We start from the raw sequence: 23,506 nt of genomic DNA, 5'->3' as shown, positions 1-23,506 counted from the left end.
GGAGGAGCAGGAGGTCAGGGACCCGTGGAAGAGGAGCTTGTGCTCCAGCAGGCCCGGAGGCCCTTCTGCCCAGTGCGAGCGAGGCCTGCGAGGAAGCCCCATTGAGGAGGGCACCGCCTCCCGCTCTGGCCAGTCAACAGGTGAAGGGCAGCTGGAGCCTCCAGACACGAGCCCCCCGACACCTTGGCACGGCCCAGGGCCCCGGGGCTGCCGCTCCTGCTCTGCTTCCAATAGGCCTCGCTGTCCCCCCATGAGGAGATCATCTCAGAACCCTCACCATGGCCTCAAAACAGGGGGCCCCACCCTGAGAAGTAGTGGCTCCTCTCCTGGACCCTGGACCATTAGCGCGGGGCTGGACACAATGTAAACACTGGACTACAGGATGGTCCCCCTCTAAATCTACACAAAAGTGTGTACAAGAAAATACGTACATAAGCACTTGAGAAAGTTCAGAAGAGTCTCTAGAAAGTACATACAGGGTTAAAACACCTTCTGGGAGCTGCCGCAGCCGCCCTGCTGCAGGAGGTTCAGAGCGGACCCTGGGGGGCGTGTGGCTACCCCAGAAGCCAGGACAGCAGAGCCCCTGGTGCCCCTGAGCCCCAGAAGCACAGGGCGGAGGGGAGAAGCATCGCACCTGAAGGAGACTCTGGGCTGAGGCATTTATTTCAACACGGAAGGACAGATCAATCCTCTCCAACCCTCTGAATTTCAAGACTGATTTATGGAAAGTCCCCAACCTGGAATTGCAAGAGCCTTGCTGGGGGCTGCAGGGTGCCCAGCACGGCTCTCACTGTACTTTAGAAATGAAAAAGAGTCAGATTAGAAAAGGTAAAAAGCTGATCTGGTCGGCAAAAGGCAGACCGGGCTCCCCTGCTGCAGGCGGCAGGTGGGACGCGGTGGGATGTGGTGGGACAGCGAGGCCGGGCACTGCCCGGTGCTGCTAGCTGTCCTCTCCGTCCTCTTCATCCTCTGCAAAGTGGGCTTGCTTCTTCCTCACGTTCCAGTGCAGACACTGGGCCAGGCTCTCGAACCAGTCGCTCACCGGGTCTCGCACACAGATGGAGGGCAGTGGGTAGCGGGAGGTGGTGATGGTGATGCTGCCCGGGGTAGGTGCACGGTGAGCCCCGCCCACTCCAGCAGCCCGGGGCCTTGCGCCCACAGTGAGCCCACCCACTCCAGCAGCACTGGGCCTAGCACCCAAGAGAAGGGGGGCAGACCCTCACCAGCCTCCTGGCCCGTCCCAGTCCTGGCTGACGGGCCTCCCCATGCTGGACAGCCCACCCAGGAGGTGGCCTGAGGGGTGAGATGCCCTGGAGGACCGAGCGGCTGCCTGAGATGGTGCAGCTGTGGACCTGTCACCCTAGGTTCAGCAGTGGTGGGCGGTCACCATGGCTGTGCAGAGGGACGCCCAGGCTTGCTGAAGGCCCTCTGCTGCACCATGTGGCCACCCTGCAATAGGCCCCGGGCAGTCTGGCCCCAGCCCACACACACCTGTCTCCGTGGCGGATCTCCTGCCGCTTCCGTCCATCCAAGGATACCCATGCAGTGTTCCTAGCTTCTGGTGACAGCATGATCTGAAGAGGTTGAGAAGGGACAAGCGTAGGCCTGGCCGTGAGCTCCAGGGCCTCCTGCAGGCATAGCCTCTCTGCCACCAGGCACCTCATGGATGTCTGGGGCTGGGGACCAGGAGGCCAAAGGCCAGGCAGGGACCTGTGGTAGGGACTCCTAGAAGGGTCTTTCCTCACCTGGAGCCACTTTGGCCACCCCCACTCAACAGGGCCCTTCCCAATGCAGCTGGGTGCCCCGTGGGAGGCTGGCCCACTCTCCCTGCTGCCAGGGACAGAGACAGGGACAGGGGTGGGCCCTCTCCCCTGAGGCCCAGGTCTCTCAGGCCCATCTGAGCCCCAGCCAGGTGGGACTGGCCTCCCAAGGGGCACCAGCCAGCCTGGATCCTGAGGCCATGGCCTCATGGTCAGCTCCATGGTCAGCACCGAAGGGGGCGGCCAAGGCTATAGAGGCAGCTGGTATACCAGGGGCAGAGGGGTGTTGGCCCTGACCTTCAACTCAACTCCTGCAGGGACCACGATGGGCCGGAAGGACAGTGAGTGTGGGCAGATGGGTGTGAGCATGATAGCCGGCACGTTGGGGTGGATCATGGAGGCTCCCGCTGCCGCTGCGTACGCTGTGCTGCCGGTCGGGGTGGACACGATGATTCCTGCAGGGACAGGGTGCGGGTTTGCTCTCCAGCCTCCCAGCTCCTCAGGACGCAGGGGGCGCGCAGCCTTACCATCGCCCTGCACTGTGGTGATGAGGTGTCCGTCCAGGTAGACATCCACGTTGGACAGGTATGAGGAGGGGCCTCTGTCAATCACGACTTCGTTCAAGACCTGGAGGGGACAGTGCGGCCACTGCACTCAAGGAGGATGGCAGGGCCTGGGTCGCAGCGCACCACCAGTGCCTGCACCCTGAAGTCTAGCCTCCATCATCCCCGACCACTTCCCCAGACTACAGGACAGGAAGGACAAGGCCAGATCAGCAGGGGCATCCACAGACCTGATACTGCATGGCCTGCTTCCCAACCTCGGGATCCAGGCCTGGGGCTGGCAGGCCATTTTCACTGAGTCCATTGTGGACGGTCATCTTCTTGCCTCTGAGCTCCTTCACCACCCTGACCTTCAGCCGGCTCCGGAGAACAATAGCTGCATTCCCTGGGGGCCAGTGGGGTCAGCAGGGCCCTGCCCAGGGAGTAGGGGTCCACCCGAGGGCACAGAGACCCTCCCTTTCTGCGCCCCAGGCAAGTGGCCCTTCAGAGCCTTGGTGGAGCCAGACCCCTCTGCGGAGCACCCCCAGCACTCCAGCCCGTGAGGTCCCTGAGGCGGCCCGGGGTCAGGGACTCTCAGCGGTGCTCCCAGGGTGGCGAAAAGGGCAAAAGGGAAAAAAAAAAAAAGCAAGCAGGCGAGCGGGCGTCCCCAGCCCCAGGCCACCTCGCCTCACCTTCTATCACCTGAGTCACTTGGGACTGAAAGTTCTCAAAGTTGAAGGGAGTCAGGAAGCCCAGGGAGCCCAGGTGGAAGGCCATGACTGGAGGCACACTGCCCTGTGGAGAGGAAGGAGGGCGCTGAGTCCAGCCTGCACCAGAGACACAGCTGCGCTGCAGCAGATGTCCAGGCCTTGGGGACTCAGCCCTGTGCCCAGGCCGCCTGCACTCCAAAGACAGCACAGTGTAGCTGCGGGGCAGCTGTGGAAGTGGGGGTGGTCAGGGGAGGGGCCCTGGATGTGGGGGGTGCTCAGGGGAGTAAGTGGTCCTGAGACACATGGGCAGTCTTCCAGGGAGCGGTCACCGCTGGCCCTGGTGGCTGGGAATGCTGATAAGAAAAACAAGACCAAGCAGTTCTCTGGTCACAGAACAGGAAAGAAGTGGGCGGTGCCGGCCGCAGGGCTCTGACACGGGAGACCAGGCCCCGCAGGCTCTGGAGGGTGAGGAGACCTGGCAACCCTAGGGTGGCGGCAGGGCAGCGTGGGGTCGTTTTGACAGCCCCCACACATAATGGGGTGAGCAGAAGCCACGGTCCCCACAACAGGGCAGCCTGTGGCCTCATGTAGGATGGGACCACTCCCTTCTGTCCCAGGCCACTCTGTGCCCCTTACTCTCATCCCCAGCCAGTTTCTGGGCTCCTCATTGGCGTTCAGGAGGCTGCCCTGCCCACGTCCAGCTGCTCTCCACAGGCCTCCTCGCCTGAGGAGGCTGCCCGAGGGCTGGGTCCTGCCTTGCATGGGGTGAGGCCCGAGGGCTCTAGTTGGCCCCTGGCCTCCTTGCACCACACCCCCCTAGCTGCCCTGATGCCCTGGCCACACCAGCTGTCCCCAAGGCTGTCCCATCTGGACCTGCAGCCGCCCTGGGCACTGTCTCCCACCAACGTCCCTTCCTGCCAGCCGGGCGAGGCAGTCCCGGGCCCCGGCCTTGCCAAGTACCAGGCGGCAGCAGCTATGCGGCTGGCACCGTTGCTAACAACGGCCTGGAGAACACTGGTCTCCCCAGGGTAGGCAGGCAGAGCAGCTCACCACCCTGGGCCAGGAGCTCTCACCTGGGGTCTGCACCCACACCCAGCTCACCTGGAAGAGCGACGAGGCGTACAGCAGGGTCCCGTCTCCCCCCAGGCAGATGATGAAATCAATCTGGTTGGAAATGTCATCATAATCTGGAAGCAGACAGAACCAAGCAGCAGCGGTCAGAGCCTCTGGGTACCCACGTGCCCAGAGCAGACAGCAAAGGGACGGTGAGGGAGGGGCTGCAGCACACCTTCCCGGAAAGTGCAGAACTTTTTCTTCACAGGCCCGAAGTTGTCGTCGCAAGCTATGGCAGGGTCTTCCAGCACCTTCTTTTCCACGTACACGATCATGTTGTTCTCCTGGAGGTGGGACGTGAGGCAGAGCACGCGCCTTAGCCCACCGTGTGCTCTGCCCGGACCACGCTGCTCCTTCTGCACTCCTGCAGGCTGGGCAGGCTGGGACAGGGGTGGGAAGGGTGGCCCGGCAGGCTGGGACCGGGGTGGGAAGGGTGGTGAGCCACTTCCTGCCTGCCTGCTTCTCCCACGCTCAAGGCCTCAGCGCCTTCTGCTCCAGTGGCTCTGGAACCAGGCACCCTGCGCCCTGTCCCCGGGACTCGCGGGTAGAGGCTCACCCCCACTCAGGCACCGGGAGGAAACTGAGCTCCACGGTGCTACTCATAGGAGGGGCCTCTGGAGGGGATCTGGGTCAGCAGCCAGCAGGGCGGAGCCTCTGGCTGAATCACGGTGGCTCTGAGGGACAGAGACCACATGTGTGTGTGCTGCCTCTTGCCACATAGTGCCCTGTGTCACCTTGGGACTTGGCCAGCAAGGCAGCCATCGCCAGATGTGGCCCTTGACAGGGCGTCTCCAGAACCGTGAACCAAAGTAAGGCTCTTTGGTTAAAACTGACCTGGCTGGTGGGACTGTGCTACAGGTAGTGAGGGCCACCCAGCTGCGAAGCCCGCCCTCCCACACTGCACAGCACTGGGAGGCAGGACAGAGGAGCACTGGAGTGGTGGGGCGAGGAGGGTGCCACCCTCTGGGCAGTGCCCCCCTGCCTCTCTGTGCGCCCTCCTGCCTTCCCTCTGCCACCTGAGGGTGAGCAGGCACAACCCTCTAGCTTGGACTCCTGGCCTCAGACCCTTCTCCACAGAGCTCCCTGTCTGTGGCGTTCTGTGGAACAGACGCCTCAGGACCCGTGCAGAGGCTGTGGGCCCCCAGCTCCAGGGTCCCCTACTCGCGCCTGCTGCCTACACCTGGGATGGGGTTCCACCGCCTGCCAGTGTGCACAGGAGGCCTCCTCGGCCTGACTTGCCTCCATGAGGTACACGCACAGCTCTTTGAAGGGCTGCAGCAGGCTGGCGTCCCGGATCTTCTTGATGACAAGCACGCTCTTTGGAGACTTGTTCCATGTCAACCTCTGGCTCGCAGGGTCCTGAATGTGCCTGGCGGGAGGAGAGAAGTTAGCAGGTGTTGGCCCTGGAGGAGTTGTCCCTGAGAGGGGCCGTGCCTCCTGGGCACACTGCACAGTGCTTGTGGGAGCCTGGCACAGATGCCAGCACCAGGGCACAGCAGATCTACTCTCTCGGTTGCTGTAGACCCAAAGACCCTGCCTTGCCCTGCCTGCTACCTGCAGGGCTCAGCCAGGTCCCTGCAGGCACCCCCACTCGCCTTTGCAGGCCTGTGCACAGAACCCGTGAAGAGAAGAGGCCAGGAAACCAGGAAAGCCCTCAGCCCCACGAGGACACGGCCCACCCAGTCGGCTGGGATTCCACCCACTCCTGGGCCGGCCCCAAGGACACAGCGGTGCTTCCTGCACAGACGACACCACCAGGTGAGGGGGCTGGCCCTTGTGGTCACAGTAAAGGCTGCTCGCTCAGAAGGTGGAGGCAGCCCTGCTGGCCCAGTGCCCACGGCCCTCTACTCTGCTGCCTCAGCGCACCAGCTCGACGCCTCACACGGCACGCTGAGGGGCAGGTGGGGTCCTCCAGAGGCAGGGCCCCCCAGCAGGCTCTTCTATAACTCAGCAGTCCCAGGAACCGCCCTGGTCTACAGTGCCTGGGGCACACGTGGACTGCATGTGCCCCAGAGCCAGCTGCAGACGGTAGGCATGACAGGCAGCTGGCACTTTCCCTGGCGCCATACTGCCTGCCTCAGCCCCTTTCCAGCAGGTTGTGCCTCATGGGGCAGCGAGAGCCCACCACAGAGCCTCAAGCCAGGCTGCACAGCACCAACCACAGCAGCAGTGCCTGGCCTTGTCCCGTCACTGCTGGGAGACGAGGGGCTGCTCATGGCACCCTCTCTTAGCCTCACCACCTGCTCGCACCTCGCTTGCAGCTACGAGGTGACCTCCACCCTCCAGGGGGCAGCCTGCATATCCACAGCATCTTGGTTCCGTCTGCTGCAGGCGGGTGTGCAGCAGCAGCCCCTCACGGCCAGCTCCACATGCCCTCGCCCCACGGCCAGCTCTGCACACTCGAAGCTGAAGGCAAAAGGTAGCTCGCAGGACTCACGTCTTCAGGGCGACTCAGAGAGCTTCCCAATATGACGAGAATCAAGACAGTGGGGTGGCTTTCTTACTGTTCCCGCTCCTCCATCCACGTAAGAGGCCCACTCTACCTGTTCCTAGCGGAGTGCCATGGCAGCCAGCCTGCCCAGCTCGGCCTCGGCTGCAGCCTGTGCAACTGGCCAGGCCTGCTCGTGGGCCACGGGCGGGTGAGAGGCTGTCGGGTGAGAGGCTCCAGGAGGGAGTGTGGGATGCTCACAGCCCTCTGCCCTGTCAGGTGGCGAGAGCCCTGCTCTCCGCACGTGGCCGCCCAGCAGGCCCGCTCCTACTGCAACTGCCCTGGGCAGTCCCATCAAGACTCTTCCAGCCCTGAGGCCTCACTAGGCCCAGCCCGTGTCGTGACCAGCAGTGTCATCACACGTGGCCTGGGCACCAAGCCCTCCGTGTGACCATAAACCAGTCTCTCAACTTCCTGCTGGGTCATCTGCACAGTGGGGTGCTGACCCTCCCAGGCCCACAGGTGCAGGTGTGGTGTGAAGCCTCAGCCCTGCCTGCCCGAAAAAGCTGCAGGTGAGAGTTGGGGGCCCACAGGTGAACCGCCAGTTGGCCACACCCCCTTGGGTGCCAGTGACGCCACAGCAGAGCACACACATGGCAGGCAGGTGGGAAGGGTGTGCACCGCAGCACCCCCTGCCCCTGTGAAGCCCAGGAAGGCGTGCAGACAGGAGGGCCGTGGAGCCCGCCCCCAGCTAGGGCGTGACAGCCTCCATGTGGTAGAGAAGACGCTGCCCAGGTGCTCACCTTCCACTCTGCCAGGCCCACCTGCCTGGGGAGGCCTGACTTCGGGAAATGGCTCAGAGGCCATCCTGAAGCCCAGCCTGGCTCGGACAGCGACTCTGCGCCTGGCCCTGGTGACTGCTGGCTAAGGGAGGCTGGGCAGTGGTGAGCCCCCTCAGGGCTGCCACTAAGTGAGTAGCCGTGACAGGTGTGCCAGGAGGGCCTCGGGCAGCCAGGGGTGGGGCCACATGGAGCCCTGGTCACAGGAAGTGACAGGCAGGTGCGCCACCAGGCAGGGCTCTGGAGCAGCTGGGGTCTGGAAGGCTGGGCGGGCTGGGCAGAGGACAGACTTCAAGGCTATGGGAGGCCACTAAGAGTCCACACAGGGCAGGGTGCAATCCGAACCACTGGGCGGAGGGGCTGGGGAGCAAACGTGGGCTCAGAACCATCTTCCCAGTCCAAACTGTACAAGAACAGCTCCTGGAAAGCATGTGGGGTGATGCCAGGGGCCCGGGGACCTGCAGTTCCCTCATGGACAGGAAGGTGACAGCATCGCCACAGGGATCCGCACTGCCAGGCCACTCCAGTCTGTAAAGCAGCTCCTCCAACAAGCTGAAGGTGATGGGCCCATACTTCTGCTGTCCCCACGCTGCAGTTCCAGGAGGTGGGCCAGGTGTCTCACCCAGGTGGCACTGCAGCACCGAGCCGGCAGGCACAGTGCAGCCCCGGGGACACCAGAGCTGGCCAGCCCAGCCCCTCACCCAGTGCCGTAAAGGTACAATCAACAGGCAACTTCCCGGCTTCCACTCTCGAGTCCACCTGCAACCTCCAGGCACAGCACCACCCTCGACACAGCCACCGGCCCCATGGCAGACCCACACAGCACTGCATGTGACCTAGCCCTGGCGGGACGGAGACCCGAGCGGGGTGCTCCCCAACTCCAGGAGCACAGAGGGCCAAGACGTCCTTGGTGCAGGGCGAAGGTGGGAAGAGCAGAGCTCTGACCCTTTGAGGTCGAAACACTAATGTCAGGTCACTTTGGTTTTTCCCTCCCACAAGCCCTACCCGCAGCCAGACCACCATGCAGAGCACAAACACTGGCTCCGTCAACACCACATAGAGCTGGACTGCGGCGCTGTCACTAGTGGGGTGGGGGACGCTGACTGGCACACTCCCAAGCCTGCCTCCTCCAGGGCACGTGGGCCAGCAGCAGAGCCAGCACAGCGAGGAGGGGACCCTGGGCTGGGCGTGGCCCTGTGACAGAGCATGTGCCTGGCATGCTGAGCCCCTAGATTTGGACCCAAGCACCAGGAAAGAAAAGGACAAGGCATCCTTCAAACAGCTACGTCTGACGGAGGGAAGCCAGCTAACACCTCTGCACTCTATACACATATATACATAGCTTAGTTATTGACAGGCCTTTATTTTATTTAGTTATTTTTATGTGGTGCTGAGAGTTGAACCCAGTGCCTCACACATGCTAGGCAAGAGCTCTGCCGCTGAGCCACACCTCCAGCCCCACACCTTTGTATTTTGAAACGACTGAAGGAAAAGCCAGCAGGTTGACACGGGGCAGCCCATGCCCAGAACTCTCACTGCTGGAATCAGAAGCAACTCAAGCTTCTCACTGCAACGCCACTCAACCTGACTTGGGAGGCTGAGGCAGGAGGATCCAAGCTTGAAGCCAGCCTCAGCAACTCAGCAAGACTGTCTCAAGATAGAAAATAAAAAGGGCTGGGGGTGCAGCTCAGTGGGGGCATCCGAGGTTCAACCAACGCCAGCGCGGGCCCAGAGTCCACAGGCTAGGCAGTGCCCAGCTCATCCCTCCACTTTCCAAAGCCACTAGAGGAGATTGCCACTCAGGGGCTGGGAACTCAGCAGGGTTGGGAGGTACCTGCTTCTCCCCGTAGCACCCCAGGATACACCCCGCCCTGGCCCACACACTTACATGATGGTCTGGGGGTTCTGTAGCACACAGGCCTTTGGTCCAAATGTGGTCACTGGGCAGGGCCCATGGAGAGAGCGTGTCCTCCTGCAGGGGCACAGAGGGCTGCCGTCAGAGCAGTGTGCAGCTGGCGACACGCAGTCACGTCAGACTCCGAGGACACGCATGGCGTGAGCCTGAGCAGCCACCACCGCCTTCAGGGTCAGCCCAGAGGTCCTGCCCCGGCCCCGGCACCAGGCTGAGCTCACAAGACACGTCCTGAGAACCAGTGAGTGCCACCTGGAGGACCTGGGCCAGACTGGAACTCCAAGGCACCCTCGTCCCCAGAAAGAATGAGCTCAGCAGCCCAACTTCCGTGGTCCCCGAAAAGGGACTCAGCCAGCTGAACCCCGACAAAGGGCCTGCTCCAGGCCATCACCTGGGGGGCTGCATCTGGGCTGCCCACCTGCCCAGCAATGGTGGGCAGCACCATGACTGCCCTCCTCAGGAGGCTCCCTCCCTGGCCTCCAGGCCTCATAATCCCTCACGCACCAAGGTGACTGTCACCAAGCCAGCGGACCAGGACCTGCAAGGTCGCTCACCTTCCACTGTCCATCTCGCAACTCCTAAAACTGCCCAGTCCTGATGCAGATAAAAGACCTGCCCTGCCCTGGGCGATGGGCCGCCTACGGGCCATGGAGTCTGGCCAGGCCTATGCTGACACGGAGAGGGGTCACCTGGGTGCCAGGGCCTTTCTGGACTAGGCTCTAGGTTTGTCTACAAAAGTCTAAAAATCATGCAGATTATCACACAGAACTCCCGCTGGGAAGGTCAAAGGTTGTTGGAAAGACGGTCCAGTGCCTGCAGAGACTACAGGTGGCCAGGTGGACGTCCAGTTTCCCTCTCTGCTCCTCAGAACAGCTGTGTGCCACGCTACTTCACCCTGGGACCCCCAAAAAGGCTGCCCAGACCCTCACCACTCTCATGGTTCAAAGTCCCGTGGACACAAAAGGTGTGCTGTGCTAAGTCCACGGGAACAGGGGGCAGCCAGCCGTCATCCCAGCCAAAAGGGAGCTGAGGCAGCAGGAGGCAGGTGGGCTGCTCGGTGAGACCCTGTCTCAAAATAAAAACTCGGCAGAGTGGGTGCAGCCCGGGGTGGAGGCCCGGCTGCCCTGTTGCTGCACACAGATGCGTGTGCACCCATGGCCCACCGGACCCACCCCGGCTGTCCCCTCCCCACCCCACCACCAGAGACTCGGAAGGCCCCTCAGCTCCCTGAACAGACGTGGGCTTTTTATTTCATAGGGTGCTTTGCCCTACCAGAGCTGGACTGAGACTCCCTCCTCGGGTCGATGGTGCAAGGTACGCAGCTTTGTCAACGTCCCCAGCGCCCAAGCAAGCAGCCTGCTCTGTACCCCACTCTCAAGACGCTGGCTTTGTTTAAGCATCTTAACACCAACATTCAAAAACCAGAGCTCTGGTGTTAGTATGACCTCTCTCCATAGGTGGCTCCATCACTCAAGGTCACCCACAGGCTGCAGCACCGAGGGTCCCCCAGCCCTGTGGCCTGCGACCCTGGAGAATGTATACAAAGAGTTGCGCCTCGCCCACACCCCAACCCCACCCAGCACAGACACTGCTGTAGACCACGCTGGCTCCTGGCGGGCTTCTCTATGAAAGGCACCAGAATCACTGTCCCCAGGATTGAGAGCCACGCCCCAGGCGCCACTGGAACCCTGCGTTCATCAGGCCGCCTTCCCAAGGCCCTGAGTGCTGCTGTATGGGTGACACTGTACCAGGGCAGGCCACCGGAAAGGGCCCCATGGCCCTGCACCTGAGACCCACGTCCCCGACGTGAAGGGCTGGCCCAGCACAGGAGGCTGGTACCTCAGCCCTGCCCGCCTTCTTTCCCTGCACTGAGCAGGCTCCACCGAGCCGGCACCCCCAGCATGGCTCCCAGGTGGAAAGAAGACAGACACGGCTCAGCTGCAGGTGGCCCTGGACATACCCGGCTCTGCTCTTGGAGGCAGCTCCCCGGGCAACACCTAGCCCAGCCTGTGGTGAGTGTGGACCTGCTTAGAAGGACTGTGCAGTGCGGCAGCCACACTGCAGCACCTTCCTGGTCCTACCTGGACTCCTTGGTACTGCCCAGGGCAGGTGAGGCCGACAGGCTCCGAGACTTGGCGCGACCCCGGACAGGGCGGCTGTAGCTCCAGGCCTCGTCCCCATGACATGCTGAGCAGCAGTACGAGGCCGCGTCTGGGCTCAGCTCCTTACTCACATTCATCTTCTCTTGTTCCATTTCCATAGTTGATAAACGAGAACTTCTGCCAGAAAAGCAGACGCCTTGATCCAATGAGATAAAGAGAGTCAGTCGGTGTGAAGTTGCCCTGGTGTGTGTGTGTGTGTGTGTGTGTGTGTGTGAGACACACACACACACACACACACACACACACACACACACTTGCGCGCGCGCGCCCCTCCCTCTGCCCCTCCTCTGCCATGTGGAGTGGAGCAGGGCCTGGCAGCGGCGCGCCCACTGTTCTGCCCACAGGCTCCTTCCAAGGGAATGAGCGCCAGAAGCCGCTGTACCCAAGTGCTTTGAAAACGGGCTGCTTCCACCCCAGAGATGTTCAAGAACTCAGGGGCCCACCTGAGGCTTGTGAGTGAACCTAGAGAGCTAAAGCAGAAAAAAATAACCAGTGGGGGCCACAACAGAGCAATGGCGGCTGCATCACAGGGCAGGCCAGGGACTCAGGGGTGGATGCTGTGCCCAGGGGCAGAGCCCCATGGCCAGCGGAGATGCCTGAAATGAAAGGCCACGCGGTGGACTGCACAGCATGCCAAGTGGAGAGGAGAAGGCCGAGTGCCTCGCCCATGACCTCCTAGCCCAGGAAGGCTGTAAGGGCTCCGGCGAGGTCCCTGGCAGGCCTGCCAAGAGGATGAGCCCGACCAGCATCAGAGCCACAGAGGAAACCCCAGCTCCAGGCAGCAGCGAGGGCAGAGCTTTGCACCTCTGACCAGGCTCAGGAGAGCAGAGGCCAGGAACGAAGGACAGCAACCTTACCAATCACGATTTCTGGAACTTTCTCCCAACCAGCTCAGGGGTCAAGGCCAAAACAGAACGCACAGGTGCACCATCATCGGATGAGTGGCAGCAGACACAGCCCCAAGCACCAGCCCCTTAAAGCTGTGCGAGAGCTGTGGAGTGGGAAGTGGCCAGTGGCAGGAACTGGCACACAGAACAGAGAAGCCTGTCGTCCCACCACTCGGGCAGGAGGGTGCAAGGTCCAGGCCAGCCTGGTCAACTCAGCAAGACCCTGCCTCAAAGCAAGAGACAGAAGAGCAGGAGCTGAAGCTCAGCGGTTCACACCCAAGTCCCATCTCAGGAAAGAAGACAAGGAAAAGAGGGTCTGCAGAGGAACTGAAGGACGAAAAGCCACAATCTCCACGGAGGGTCCATCAGGAGGCAGGCTTCTCCTCAAAGTCACCAGGGGGTCATGAGAGAAGCCCACGCGTCCTTGGCGACAGCCCCTGTCCCCCGGAGGCCAGCCTGCCTGGGCAGGACACCCTGAGGCTCCGCACGGGGCAGAGGGGAGAGCAGCCAACAGGGTCCTACAGCTGGCCTCCAGCGGGCAGGAAGCCCTAGACGGCTGGATGGAGGCTGGGCAGAGTAGCCCAGGGTGTGTTCTCCTTACAGAAGAAAACTCCACCAGCCAGGACGCCGCAGCAGAGGTGCTAGGCAGGCCGAGGCCACTGGACTGGCCTTGCCGGGCCAAGCAGGGCTGTATTTGGGGATGGGGCCTCAGCAGGTGATCAAGGGAAACACCCATGGGTGGCCTGACCAGGCAGTGTGTCTGCAGGACTCCACCCTCCACCCCGAGGTCAGGCCACACAGGGCCAGGAACGTCAGCCAGCCACTGGCGCCAACGCTGGGCGTCAGTCACTGCAGTCCGAGAGCCAAGACACCTGGGGCGCTGGCAAGGGGCAGCATCAAGGTTAGAGGTGGGGCAGTCTCTGAGTCCTCGCAGCTGGCTCTCCTTCTGGGTACATTTTACAATTGCCTGAGGTACATCAAAAAAAAAAAAAAAAAAGAAAAAAGAAAAAAAAATGCCAACTCTTAGGTCTCACCTTCTCTAAGGGACCAGGGTGAGGCCTCACCTGTTGACAGACAAGGCTAACATGTAGTTAGAGCAGAGAGCACTGCTCTTGTGGTCAATATCCTCCTGAAGTTTACTGAAAATCAGACCTACACAAACTTGTCGACAGAACCATCTGGACCCATCGGTGCACTGGAGGCCAGAGCCAGCACAGTCCGGCAGGAAGAGAGGCGCACAGGCGGTCAGCAGGCACGCACCAGACACGGACTTCTCTCTGGAAAGCCACAGAGCACCTACAAGCATCTACAAGACGGCCACACCGAGCAGGTGAGTCTGCCTGCAGGTCTGCAGGAGGCAAACCAACAGGCAGACCAGGAGAACACCCCATGGACGCAGGAAGAAAGCACCTGGGGTTGAGACACCACCGACCACACAGCAGGCAAACACCAGGCCCCACAGGAGCAGTGCAGGCCCTGGGCACAGCTGGCAGAAACAAAGGGATGGCCAGCGCACCCCATGCCCGCGGCAGAGCCCACCCGACAACCACCTACAGACTCCCCCCAACCCCGAACCCAAGCAGGGCTCTACACGCTCTGTCAGTCAGAGCCTGCTGTTCAAGCAGCAAGGTGAAAGGTCCAGAGTACCTTAAAAACAACTCAGAACTAGACCAAGGTGGAAGTCCAGTGCCATCTGGCGTCACGCCTTGCTGTGCAGCTGCAGACGCCAGACACAGCAGGGCTGGCACCAGAGATCTCAGGCCAGGAAACAGCGGCGAGCCCAGAAATGCACCCCATAACCGCAGCGCATTCTGGGCGGCTGTGCTGGGCCTGAAGCCAGAGACTGGTGCATGCAGATGCTGGGTCCAATCCCTAGTATCACCAAAGGGAAAAAAAAGCCAAAAAATATACAAGTCCCAGACAAAGAGTTTGCTAAGCACACTGTGATAAAGGACTTGTACACGTAAGGAACTTCCACGAGGGGCTGGGGATGTGGCTCAAGTGGTAACACACTCGCCTGGCATGCGCGGGGCGCTGGGTTCTATCCTCAGCACCACATAAAAATAACATAAAGATGTTGTGTCCACCGAAAATTAAATATTTAAAAATTCTCTCTTAAAAAAAAAAAAAAAAAAAAAAAACTTCCACGATTCATTAAACAAACCCCCCAAGAAACACGAGCAAAAGATCTGAAGAGACACTTCCCCTGGGAAGGTCAGGCACGGACAAGCACCTGAGGAGATGCGCAGGGCAGCAGAAGGCCGGCGGCAGGACGGGGCAGGACCCGGGCCGCACTGCCTTTCCTGCTACTGGTGGCGTGGAACGGCACACAGCCAGTGTGGAAGACAGACTGGCGTCTGCTAAGCTCTATGTGCTCTTCCCAAACTGGAACCGACCCTCATCCGACTTGTGCTCAAAAGCAGCTCCCAGGGAGCACCCCTGCCTCACCACCATCCTCCCCTCTCCTTGGAGCTGACCAGACACACCACCTGCCCTGGCACTACCCTCCTGGGGGACTCCCTGAGCTCGGGCCTCGAACTCAGCAGCCCAGCCTGGGGCAGCACCAGGAATCCTACGTGAACGTGACTAGGGAGTTCGGAGAGGCACTTTCCAGCCAAACTGTCACTCCTCTCTAGGCGGGAGGGAGACAAGAGCTCCGTCTGCACGGCTGGCACTGGGCACTGACTCCGAGGCACCGGCTACGAGAGCAGGCAGGAAGGCTCTGGACGGAGGCTGAGGGGCGAGGGTGGGGAGCACCGCTGCGCAAGGGAGCTGAGCAAAGCCCACAGTGCTCCGACGGCAGCAGAACACGTCAGCAAAAGACACGGGATGGCAGTTCCGCCTCAGTGTCTGAAACATGAAGCGTCATGGCTGGGAGACGTGGTGCCCCCAAAGCTCCCCAAGTGCCAAGGCAGGGGCACTCACTGTGAAATGACTAGATGGAGACCGCCTGATCCGCCCAGTGTATTACCTGGGTGGTGGCCACAGGCAGGTGGGTGTGGCTGGAGGAGGCAGGTCACAGGGACGTGGCTGTGGGGCGCATATTTTGTTCCTGGTCAGTCTGGCTGAGCTGCTTTCCTCCTCACACCCTCACACCTTGATGTTTTGCCTCATCCGGGCCCAGAGTACGGAGTCGGCCACCTACCTCCTGAGCACCAAGGGCACTTCAGACCCTCAGAGGGCTCCTGCCAGGAGCGGGGAGAAGCTGCCTCACAGGCAAGGATGCTCCCACTTCAAGCAGCGCCAACGAATAGGTGCCACTCCACTGGCATGAGTGTCCCACCAGCCCTCGTGGGCACACAGCCTGGCTCTTGCACCACACCTCGTGTCCTTCTTCCTCCATGGAAGACCCAATGAGAACCCAAGGTCCAGCACCAGCCTGCAGCACCCGCAGCCAGCCCCTGCCTGTGGTCTCCGCTTGTTGGGAGGTTCCAGAATTCCCTCACTCTCAGTGTCCTCTTCTCTCTTTTGACACTGGACTTGGGTGCAGGGTGCTCTGCTACGGAGACACGCAGCAGCCCTTTCTATTTTGAGACAGGCTGGCCTCGACTTGTGATCCTGTGGAGCTGGGGCTACGGGTACATGTCACTGTCAACGGTCCCACAGTGTCTTTTCAAGGGACCCCAAACAGTGCTCAGCAGACCATCAAGCATCCACAACCAGGCAACGAAAGACCAGGGAGAAGGAACCCAGTGACCAGAGTGAGGCTGGAGGCAGGGCTTAAAGGGCAATGTCTCCAGGCAGCCAGGCCGGTGTGGCTCAGGGCAGAGTGCACGGTAGAGCACACACACCAGTTGCAGAACCAGAAAGTTCTCAGTGCCGTCACCACCTGGTTCCTCAAAGACCATCAACAGCCTGGAAGCCACACTTGGTTTCCAAAGCTCTTCTCCATCGACAGGATGCTGCTCCCCACCCTGAGCTGAGCAAGGAAGGGGTCCATCAAGACCACCTCACAGGAGAGCTGTGAAAACAGCCTAAGACCAAGGGTCTCACAACATGACTCTTGGGGGAGGGACTGTCACACAGGAGCAGTGCTGGCCCTGGGCACAAGCCGGGTCAGAGCAGTGGGAGCAGGGAGCCAGCCGACAGCTGAAGTCCAAGGGCACCAAAGGAGCAGGAACCGCAGCCAGGATGCACGACCTCCTGATGGAGGCAGGGCTGCCCCCGGCCAGAAGCTTCCAGGCCCATCCTGACCCTGGTGGGAACTGGACAACAGGACCCAGCACAGAAGGGACACCCAACAGAGGGGCACAGGGCTAGAGCCAGCCAAAGGTCCTGGGGGAAATGGCCACACAGACTCAAAACTGTGCCTCTGGTGCACTTCCTTCTAAACACAGAAAGTGCCACAACCACCTCGTCTCCAGCAGCGTGGGGTCACGGAGGGCGATTTCAGGCCATAAATCCCAAGCTCTGGCCAAACCAAACTCGGGACCACAGCTGGGGAGCACACCACACAGGAGGCCCACCCACAGAAACGCCCCCATGTGGCGGCACAGCTGAATCACCTGGGGTGCCCCAGGTCACCAGCTCTGAACCTGCACCCCAAGTCCGGCTGTGCCCCAGGAAGGGTATGGAGAATTCCATCACTCCAGGAGAAAGAGAAGCAACCATGCAGCAGCCTGTGCCTCTGACTGACAGGCCTCCAGCCAGTCCCCTCCCCGTTCAGACGGATCACAGAGCTCAGGGAAACATCCACTGGTTTATTACACAGGATATCACCAAGGACGCAGATGAAGACACGCACAGGTGGGGCGTGGGGAAGGGGCGCAGAGCCTCCTGCCGACCCAGCACTGCCCTGCAGGACCCTCCCGAGCTCTCTGGACCCTGCCCTCGGGTTTCATGGAGGCTGCACTGCATGGGCATGGTGCAGCACTGTGCCTGTGGGCAAAAGGTTCTGATCCAATGCTAACAGACCAAGAGGAAAAACCAGCAAGGCCCGGCTGCTCATCTGTCAGTAAGGATTCATTACCCAGAAGCTCTGTAATATTTACTTGCAAAGACCAGTTTGATGACCAAGCAGTCAACTAACTCAGACTCATATTAAATACTAAAACTAGCTTTAAAATTTTAAGTCATCTCTACAGTGTATTTTTTGACAACTGTGAATCAAGATTCACATTTAATTCAAGGTTTGTTGGCATGCTAACCTTTTTTTTTTTTTTTTTTTTGATGGTGCTGGGGATGGAACCCAGGGTCTTATACATGCCAGGGAGGCACTCTGCCACTGTTAACCATTTTTAAAGAACATGATTCTGACTCCATCCGAGTGTGCTCTGATTCCTCAAAGCACACAAATCTAAGAGCGACTTCTGCGTTAGGAAGTTTCACTGGGAAAAAAATTGAAGCATAATAATGAAGTATTCATAAAGGAGTCATACATACCGTTATACCGTGTACATGTACAATATGTAATAAGGGATCCCCCTATTACATATAATCATAATGCATCAATAAAATTAGGGAAAAAAATTTTAAATAAAGAACTTGGGGCTGCGGTTGTGGCTGGCTCAGTGGTAAGAGTACTTGTCTAGCATGTGTGAGGACCTGGGTTCAATTCTCAGCACCGCATATAAATAAATGAATAAAATAAAGGTCCATCAACATCTAAAAAAATATGAAGAACTCATACAGCCAGGCACTGAGACACTGTGGCACAAGCCTGTAATCTTAGCAACTCAGGAGGCTGAGGTAGGAGGATGGCAAGTTCAAGGCCAGCCTCAGTAATTTAGCAAGACCCTGTCTCAAAATAAGAAATAAAAACGGCGCTAAGCATGATGACACATACCTGTAATCCTAGAGGCTTGGGTGACTGAGGCAGGAGACTGTAAGTTCAAAGCCAGCCTCAGCCACTTAGCAAGGCACTAGGCAACTTAGCAAGACCCTGTCTCAAAATAAAATTAAAAAAGGGCCGGGATGTGGCTCAGTGGTAGAGCTCTCCTGGGTTCAACCCTGGCACTGCAAACAAAACAAAACAATTCAATACGAAATGGTGAGGAAAAACACCAAGATGCCAATAAACACAGGTTCAACAGACAGGAACAAAAGCTGCACCCATCGACTAGAGCACAAGAGTGCTGGGGGGCAGGCAAGTGTTGAGCTAGCAGATGTGAGAGAATTTGTCCAGAGACAGAGATGGGGAGAGGCTCCTCAGGAACACTAACTCCCCCAGCAACAAGGCCGGGCTGGCAGAGACATGGTGGACGTGCACCACACTGCCGATGGGAACCAGGCCAGTGGGCCCAGCCTGCATCCCGCAAGCTAAGACCACAACTGGAAGGCAGCTTTCTAGAAAGGTGGCTCTGCTGCGTCCTTGGGCATCCAGGAAAACCTGAGACCAGCGCTTCCCAAATGGGAAGCCAGGTGACGCCCCTACTCAGGGTGTGTGGCACCCTCTCCCTGCCTGCACCTTCTCCATTGTTACCATCTGTCCAAAGAACCAAAACTCTTACTTTTATTAATTTACCTATTCCCATGCAGCAGCCCGGGGCCCACAGTGATGGGTCAGGAGATGCTGCAGATGATAAGTCACCAGTACAAACAGGACACTGAGTCCTGAAATTGCAAAGTGACACCTTCCCGTCCAGAAAGGCCAGATGCATGTGGTAACAATCAGTAGGTGGAGGTGGAAAGTAGGGCTGCTGGAGGAGGCCCTATGGTCACAATCATGTCCTCCTGTCACCTCAAGGTCCCTCCCAAAGGTGCGAGGCCTCTGAAAAGCTGCTTTCTGCTGCTGAACTATCCCACCTACAGATCTGAGGTCATCAAGATTGAGGCCATCCGCATCCTTAAGCAAACCATCTGGCTGGGCACAGTGGCACATGCCTGTGATCCAGACTTGGGAGGAGATAGAGGCAGAAAGACCCCAAGTTCAAGGCCATTCTGGGCACCATAAACAAACCTCATGTAAACAACAGGACTGCCAATTGCTTGAGCAGCACAAACTCATGAAGAAGTACCAGGAACATGTAGAGGGGCCACTTTGCGATAATGCTCCTGTATCAGGCTGTACAAGGACACCTGTTGAGCCACAGGAGGGGCTACAAACTCAGTGAAGAAGTGACTGCTGAGGGCAGACTCCCCACACCCAGGAGAGTCTCCAGGGGCTCAGGGCTAGGGGAAAGGGGAGACCCTGGAGCAGGAAGCATGTCATCCAGGAAGGCGCTAAAATAACACCAAGGTAAGCCTGCGGGCACAAGCACCAGTGAAGACAGCCTGGAAAGCCCTGCCCTCAAGGCCACGCAGAATGAGTAAGTTTTCAGCTAAAATGGAGAGTGTTCCAAAACAAGAGAGGAAAAATAACTTGTGATCCAGAATCAGAGCCGAAGGAGTCCCATTGCTATGGAGAAGGGAAGGGAAGGAAGGCAGGTCCGTGGCCAAGAAAGGAGACTGCCATCAGCGGTGCCGGGCACGCCCTGTTCCACAACTGAGAGAAAAGGGGCCCGCGCGGTGGGCTGCCATCCCCGGACTCCCGCGGGCTCGGGAGGCGGAGGCGTAAGACCCCCGTCAGAGGCCAGCCTAGGCCACTTAGTGAGTCCCTGTCTCAAAAAAGAAAAGGGCTGGGGTGGTAGGTGAGTGGCAAGCGCCCGCATCCACCCGCAGTACCAGGGAGCGAGCGGGACCGGGCAGCGGAAAGGACCGCACGGCCAGCGGCACCAGGGCCGCGCCGGCGGCTGCGCTGCTGACCTGGGCCGCGCGTGGCCGCTGCCTGTGGAAACATCACCGCGGACTTTGGAAACTTTCGAGTTTTCTGGCGAGGACTGGGTACCAAGTTAGCACGTGACTTTGGCGAAGTCCAGACAGCCCGGCCCCAGGATCCTCGGCTCACCGCCTTCCTCCAGGTCCTCCAGGTCCGGGTCCCCTGCGCGGTCACACGCTAAAGCCCCTCGGCCCCCAGCGACGCCCCGCAGGACCAGGTCGGCGCCGCCGCCCATCGAGCCTCCAGATCCAGGCGCCAGCAACCCAGGGCGCGAGGATGGCCAGCGGCCTCCCGAGGATGTCCCCGACCCCAGACCCTCCAGGCCTGAGCCCCGGCCGCGGCCCCGCCGGTGGCCCCTGCCAGTTCCCGCCACGAACCCGCGCCGCGCCGCGCTCGAACGCAGGGCGGAGGGCCAGCGCCTGCGGCGGCCACGGCGGGCAGGTGGGCAGGGCCGGCGCCCCGAGCCCGGACACCCGCGCGGCCTCGGCGGGGCTCCCGCGCACTCACCGTCCGCTGCCGCGCACCCGCGGGGCGTCTACATGCCGGGCCGAGCCCGCGGGCCCCGCCGCCCCGCCGCTACCTGGCCCTCGGCGTCCCCGCCGCCCGCCGCCCCATGGTCGCACGGACCGGCGCCGGCGCCGCCGAGCAGCACTGCACCTCCTCTCAGTGCGCAGGCGCGGCCGCCGCGCACGCGCACGCCGCCGCCCTGGAGCTCCCGCCCTGCGCGCGGCCGAGGGGAGGGGGGCCGAGGGGAGGGGGGCCGAGGGGAGGGGGGCCGAGGGGAGGGGGGCCGAGGGGAGGGGGGCCGAGGGGAGGGGGGCCGAGGGGAGGGGGGCCGAGGGGAGGGGGGCCGAGGGGAGGGGGGCCGAGGGGAGGGGGGCCGAGGGGAGGGGGGGCGCGGGGGCCGACTCCTGTCCTGGCTGGCCTCGGCGTCTCGGCCTCCTCCACGGCAGCTTGACCCTCACCCCCTGCCCCACCGCGCCCCTCGGGGCGGGCGAGGCCTGGCGGACCGCATGGCCAGGGCGAGCGAACCCAGTGGGCTGGCCTCGGGTGAGGGGGCCGCGAGAGAGGTGTCCAGTCCGCCGCCAGAGTCCTTGATGACTCGAGCGACACGACGTGGACCGGGCCCACTGCGGGAACCAGAACTTGCGAAGGAGCCCGTTAGCGCTGTGCTCCCCCAGGGCCGCCAGGCGCGCTGAGAGGTGGCCCTGCCCCTCGCACCTGCATTTCTGTCCCTCGGCCACCAGCGAGCTGCCCGATGCGCCTCGCACACTGGCCTCGATGTGGGGGGTCTGGGAGTCCCCGGAACAGCGCTGTGCCACAGCCCACAGCCTGGAGGCAGGGGACGAGTAAGAGGCCAAGGCCACCAGAGCTGACCTGAGCTTCAGGCAGAGCTGTGGCCCCCAGCAGGGGTTTGCTGAACTGTGGTCATCCATTTGTACTGCCTCCCTGGCCGCAGATGTCTCAGCAATGTGCCAGGTGCTGTCCTGGGCTTCTGGGTCCTGGTGGGAGACTGACCAGAGAAGGGCACCACGGCGTGCTTTGGACCAGGCTGGCCTCCCACGCACCAGCCTGGGTTTTCACATGGTCATTCCTTCCCCATGGTGGGGCTCCCTGACATGGCACCCCTGGCCTGGTCCCCTGTGAACTTGAATCCTCTCAGCAGCTTTATGGGTCTCCCCACTACCCCATACCTGCTACTGTCAGCCTGCTCTCCGTTGGGGGACTCCCAGGATCGGTCTTGTGTCTTCCTGGGAAGAATGACACTGCTGTACATGGACCACTGCACTGTGGAGGCCCCAAGGGTGACTGGGAAGGGGGCAAGCATGGTGGGAATTTCGGGGGGATTTCTTAAGCTCTGTAACTTCCTCATGGGTTATTTTGTAAACTCGACAGCTTCCCCAAAGTGACTGCCAGCCACACCCACAGCAGGCTTGAGCTGTTTCCAGCTCAAGAAATTATTGGCATTATAGTGTTAGATCGACATTGAGTGATAGATGCCAGGCACTGGCCTAGGCTTCGAGAAACTTCTAGAGTGGGAGCAGTCACCTGCAGAGGCACCCAGCTCACATCCTTCTCATGTGATCCCTCTAAAGGGAATTGACAGGTGCACAGTGGTGGCCAGGGGAATCCCTTGTCTACCTTGGCCCAGCAGCCTGTGCAAGTGGCTTCCCCATTTTACAGGAGGAAGCAGGCTGTGGCTCCCTTTGGTGACCTTAAACATGCAGCTTCACAGGGCAGGGGGTTCAGGGGCCAAAGTCTCACACTGGCCCATGACAAGCCTGCTCCAACAAGGCCAAGGGTGGCAGGGGTCCTGAAAGCACCCAGAAGATTCCCAGAAGCATTTCACTTGGGTGAGTCCAAAAAGGGAGGGGAGGGCCCAGGGCTGGAAGGAGGTCAAAGTCCATAGGGCTGGAGTTGGGTGAGGAAACTGATCATATAAAAAGGAGGGGCCTGGGCTGGGGATGTGGCTCAAGTGGTAGCGCACTCGCCTGGCATGCGTGCGGCCCGGGTTCGAACCTCAGCACCACATACAAACAAAGATGTTGTGTTCGCCCACCGAGAACTAAAATAAATAAATATTAAAAAAAAAGTCTTAAAAAAATAAATAAATAAAAAGGAGGGGCCGGTCCAGGAAGGGGTGGCAGCAGGGATGGGTAACCTTGCCCTTTTTCAGGCCCCAGAGCTGCTAAGTTAGCTGTTAGAGTAATAATTGTGTTAATTTGTTGTTTGGTATTCTTTCTCTTAAACATGGCCCCCATGTTGTTTACGCTTCAGACCCCCTAATGTGGTCCCCACCTCTTCTGCAGGTTAAATGAGGAGGCCAGCAGGTTTGAGAAGCAGAGGGAGAAGCATAGTAGCCTGCACCCAGAAAAGGGCTGTCGCTGGGGGTGCGCCCCTTGTTCCTAGGAGCCAGGGTGGAGTGCTTGGTGCAGGCTGCACTTTTGGGCGTTGTTCAGCTTTGGGCAGGAAGTTGGCTTCAGGTGGCCTGGCTGCATGGGGTGAACAGGGTGAGCAGAGGCTGACCAGCATCCAAAAGGGAAAGTAGCAGCCAGAGGGACAGGTGGGCAAGAGGTTAGGGCCCTGACTATTCCAAGGTCATCTTGTCTGAAACTCAGCCTCTGGTTTCCAGCCAGTGCACCCGGCACAGGCTAGGCCCAGCATTCTCTGGCTTGGGAACAGAGAAGGGGGCCATCCCATCCAGCGCTGACTCTGTCCTCCCTAGGCGTCAGTCTCCTGCCTGGGCTGGTGGGGGCAACCAGCTTTCTGAATGCCATGTGCCAGACAGGTCATGCCACAGCAGAGAAGAGAGGTGGGACAGGCAGATGGAGGAGGGGTCACAGAGCATGGGTTCAGTTTTGCCCAGGAGTGCTTATGTCCCTTAGGTAGGGGGAACAGCAGGTGTAGGAATTCCTAGTGGCATGAGCCCAGGGTGGTGGAGCGGGTACTGGGACAG

General features: G+C 60.3%; 2 protein-coding genes across 3 annotated transcripts in view; both read right to left on the bottom strand.

Moving 5' to 3' along the window:
- LOC308655244 (cyclin-dependent kinase 11B) overlaps positions 1-23,506 on the bottom strand; it is a 143,784-nt gene that overhangs the window by 48,022 nt on the left and 72,256 nt on the right. The gene's annotated exons all lie outside the window — the stretch shown is intronic.
- Positions 646-20,715, bottom strand: NADK (NAD kinase). 2 transcript variants are annotated; one of them, XM_081307767.1, is made up of 12 exons: positions 20,557-20,715; positions 11,386-11,602; positions 9,281-9,364; positions 5,365-5,494; positions 4,301-4,409; positions 4,114-4,199; positions 2,995-3,097; positions 2,554-2,708; positions 2,288-2,387; positions 2,058-2,215; positions 1,492-1,574; positions 646-1,097 (listed from the first exon to the last, which is right to left on the bottom strand). In XM_081307767.1, the coding sequence occupies exons 2-12, from the start codon at positions 11,562-11,564 to the stop codon at positions 941-943; spliced, it is 1,344 nt and encodes a 447-aa protein (XP_081163893.1). In that variant the 5' UTR covers positions 11,565-11,602; positions 20,557-20,715; the 3' UTR covers positions 646-940. The 2 variants fall into 2 exon arrangements, with proteins under 2 accessions (XP_081163893.1, XP_081163892.1); XM_081307766.1 differs by lacking the exon at positions 20,557-20,715 and adding an exon at positions 20,037-20,255.

The sequence above is a fragment of the Spermophilus citellus genome (assembly GCF_964194105.1).
Source record: "Spermophilus citellus genome assembly, chromosome: 9".
Classification (NCBI taxonomy): Eukaryota; Metazoa; Chordata; class Mammalia; order Rodentia; family Sciuridae; genus Spermophilus; species Spermophilus citellus.
Note: the sequence above shows the minus strand (reverse complement) of the source record. Positions and strands in the feature narration are given on the sequence as shown.

What these genes read in the sequence shown, in the direction of transcription:
- NADK (XM_081307766.1), bottom strand. Translation starts at nt 20,070, where the DNA reads ATGTTTCCACAGGCAGCGGCCACGCGCGGCCCAG. An exon ending in TGTGCGTGTACCTCATGGAG is followed by an intron (nt 4,410 to 5,364) that starts GCAAGTCAGGCC and finishes TCCCACCTCCAG; the next exon opens with GAGAACAACATGATCGTGTA. An exon ending in AGCAGGCCATGCAGTATCAG is followed by an intron (nt 2,388 to 2,553) that starts GTCTGTGGATGC and finishes TGTCCCCTCCAG; the next exon opens with GTCTTGAACGAAGTCGTGAT.